Genomic DNA, 2,820 nt, shown 5'->3' with positions numbered 1-2,820 from the left:
GCTTTCATGCAGCCAACTTCCAGTTGGCTGCATGAAATAGTTTTTTTTTTATTTAAAAAAAACCCTCCCGCAGCCACCCTGGCGATTTAATCAGAACGCCAGGGTGGTTAAAAGTATACTTTTTTCCTTCGAAACTTTAAAATCGATTTTTTCAAAAACTATAAGGTCTTTTTGAAAAATTGTTTTTTCCTCTTATTCCCAATGATCTCCTTAACACATCCTGCAAATTTAGGGTTTCTAGAATTTAAGGTGGATTTGCTATTAACCATTAAAGTCGGCTGGTTTTGAAATGTGTATTTTTTCTTTGAAACTTTAAAATCGTTTTTCTTAGGAACTATAAGGTCGGTTTGAAATTTTTTTCTTTCCGCTTGTAGCCACTGGGGGCCCCTACAAGCTCTGGGGCCCTGGGGCAGCTGCCTCCTTTGCCTCTATGGTAGCGCCGGCCCTGACCTCAGCAGACCTCATAGTTTTCCTTCATTATCAATACTATTGGAAGCTTCTCCATCATGCACCATACTATTGTCCCTCTTCCCCCTCCATAGCACCCTCACGACATGTTGCCTGAAGTATGGCTTCCTCATACCCATGGGTGAAGGTTCTTCTTTCATGTCTACGTGTCTTCCCTTATATCATACATGTCAAACTCCACCCTGTAGGACAAATCCGGCCCGCAGAGCCATCAAATTCGGCCCCCAAGTGGTTTCTCCACTTTGCATTATGTTTGGCCCACTCTAGATCACTAGGGAAGCTATATTGGAGGTGAAGCCCTAGATCACCAGAGAAACCATATGGAAAAGGAGGGGAAAAGCGCTCGACAGCAGGGAACTGTGTAGGGGAGGTCACTAGATACCAGGGAAATGCAAAGGGGAGGGAGGACCACTAGACACCAGAGATCTGTACAGGGGAGGAATGGGGCCATTAGACAGTATGGAACTTTATAAGTGATGGAGGTGGCCACTAGACATTTAGAGTGGCCCACGATTTGGCCCCAGTGTTTAACTTTTGGCCCACTTTGTATTAGAGTTTGACACCCCTGCCTTATATGTATAAAATACCTGATTCAGCAACTGACTGACAATGATTAAAAGGCTGTAAAATGTTTATTGCACTCCAAGGATTTTGACAAGTCTTCTCCTTCAAGGTCTAGGTGGTTAACAGTAGCTTCGGCACAAAGTTCAGATGATCGAGTACACACCTCGAAAGGAGTGATAAGAAGGTACTCTTGACGTTATTTCACAGCTTTCAGCGATGGATATGCCTGCGGTGAGAGAGGAGCTGAAGTGCTCCATTTGTCTGGACGTATATAAAGATCCCGGAACTCTGACCTGTGGACACAGCTTCTGCCGTGTCTGTATCAAGAATACCTTGGACAACCAGACATCTTCTGGGGCTTATGAGTGTCCAGTATGCAGGAAAAGGTTTAAGGCCCGTCCGTCAGTGCAGGAGAACATAGCTCTGTGTAGCATAGCTGCCCATTTTCTTACTACTGAACCCAAGCAAGAGGAGACTGGGGTCTTCTGCACCTACTGCATCAATGCTGAGGTCCAGGCTGTTAAAACGTGTCTGCAGTGTGAAGCTTCTCTGTGTGATGACCATCTAAGAGTCCACAGCAAGTCACTAGAGCACATTTTATTCGACCCTGCTGACTCATGGGAGGACAGAAGATGCTCCATCCACAATGAGATCTTTAAGTATTTCTGCTCAGATGACAAAGTCTGCATATGCGTGTCTTGCTCTGTGGTTGGAAATCATAAAGGCCACCAAGTTGAGCTTCTTCCAGAGGCAGCCATTAAAATGAAAGAGGACTTGAAATACGTCTTGGTGCAACTGACGGCAAGCAAGAACAAGACTGATGTTCAACTCCAGACTCTGCAGAAGAGCAAGACAAACGTGCCAGAATCTGCCGCTAGAATTAAAGAGAGAGCAGTTACCCTTCTGAACTCCATGAGAAAACAGCTAGAGGAATTAGAACAGAAAGTCCTGGGTGATATCTCCACCAATGAATCCAAGGTTTTAAAGTCAGTATGGAATCTGATACAGCAGTTGGAGAAGGACCAAGATGACCTGACCAAGGTGATAGCTAACACCGAGGCTCTGCTCCTTGAGACCGATCCATTAACCGTCCTACAAGCCTGCGAAACCCAAGCGGATGATGATAATACACCTCGAAAACAAGTAACCAATGACCAAATCAATTCAGCTGGAATTCTACATGAAGGTCTGATCTCAGAAACTCTGCACATAGGATTGTATGACATACTGAAAGACACACAGAAACATCTTCAGATGCTGGAGGTAACAGATCTGTTATTGGATGGAACCACAGCCGGCGCTAACGTCTTATTATCCAGCGACTGCAGGTCTGCCTGCAAGACCACCAACAATCCAAACTCCTACTCCCATCCTGATCAGTTCACAGACTGTGCTCAGGTCCTGAGCACTAGGCAATATGCGGGGAATTGTTACTGGGACGTGGACACTGGTGGATCTAGTTACTGGATAATAGGGATGTGCTATCCCAGCATGGACCGAAAAGGGCGAAATTCGTGGATTGGATCAAACAGCAAGTCCTGGTCTATACAGAGATCAGGCTACACATATACAGCGATGCATGCTGGGAAAATGTTCAATATGTCTACAAGCTGTCATAATCCTGCACATAGGATCAGAGTGTATCTAAATTATGGGGCAGGGAGGCTGGCCTTCTATGAGCTGGGTGACCAGATCAGACACTTGTACACCTTCTCTGCAACCTTCACTGATTCTCTGCATGCAGCCTTGTGTTTAACTAATTCTTCGTGGATAAGAATTACAAGCTAG

The 2,820-nt window shown here is 45.2% G+C and overlaps 1 protein-coding gene across 1 annotated transcript; it reads left to right on the top strand.

Moving 5' to 3' along the window:
* The first annotated feature begins 1,248 nt into the window (after window positions 1-1,248).
* Window positions 1,249-2,820, top strand: LOC137541066 (E3 ubiquitin/ISG15 ligase TRIM25-like). Its single transcript, XM_068262209.1, has one exon. It carries the CDS (start codon window positions 1,249-1,251, stop codon window positions 2,818-2,820), a length of 1,572 nt encoding a protein of 523 aa, XP_068118310.1.

The sequence above is a fragment of the Hyperolius riggenbachi genome, chromosome 12, assembly GCF_040937935.1.
Source record: "Hyperolius riggenbachi isolate aHypRig1 chromosome 12, aHypRig1.pri, whole genome shotgun sequence".
NCBI classification, from domain to species: Eukaryota; Metazoa; Chordata; class Amphibia; order Anura; family Hyperoliidae; genus Hyperolius; species Hyperolius riggenbachi.
Note: the sequence above shows the minus strand (reverse complement) of the source record. Positions and strands in the feature narration are given on the sequence as shown.

Excerpts from the sequence above, each read along its gene's own strand:
- LOC137541066 (XM_068262209.1), top strand. The coding sequence starts at position 1,249 with ATGGATATGCCTGCGGTGAGAGAGGAGCTGAAGTGCTCCATTTGTCTG.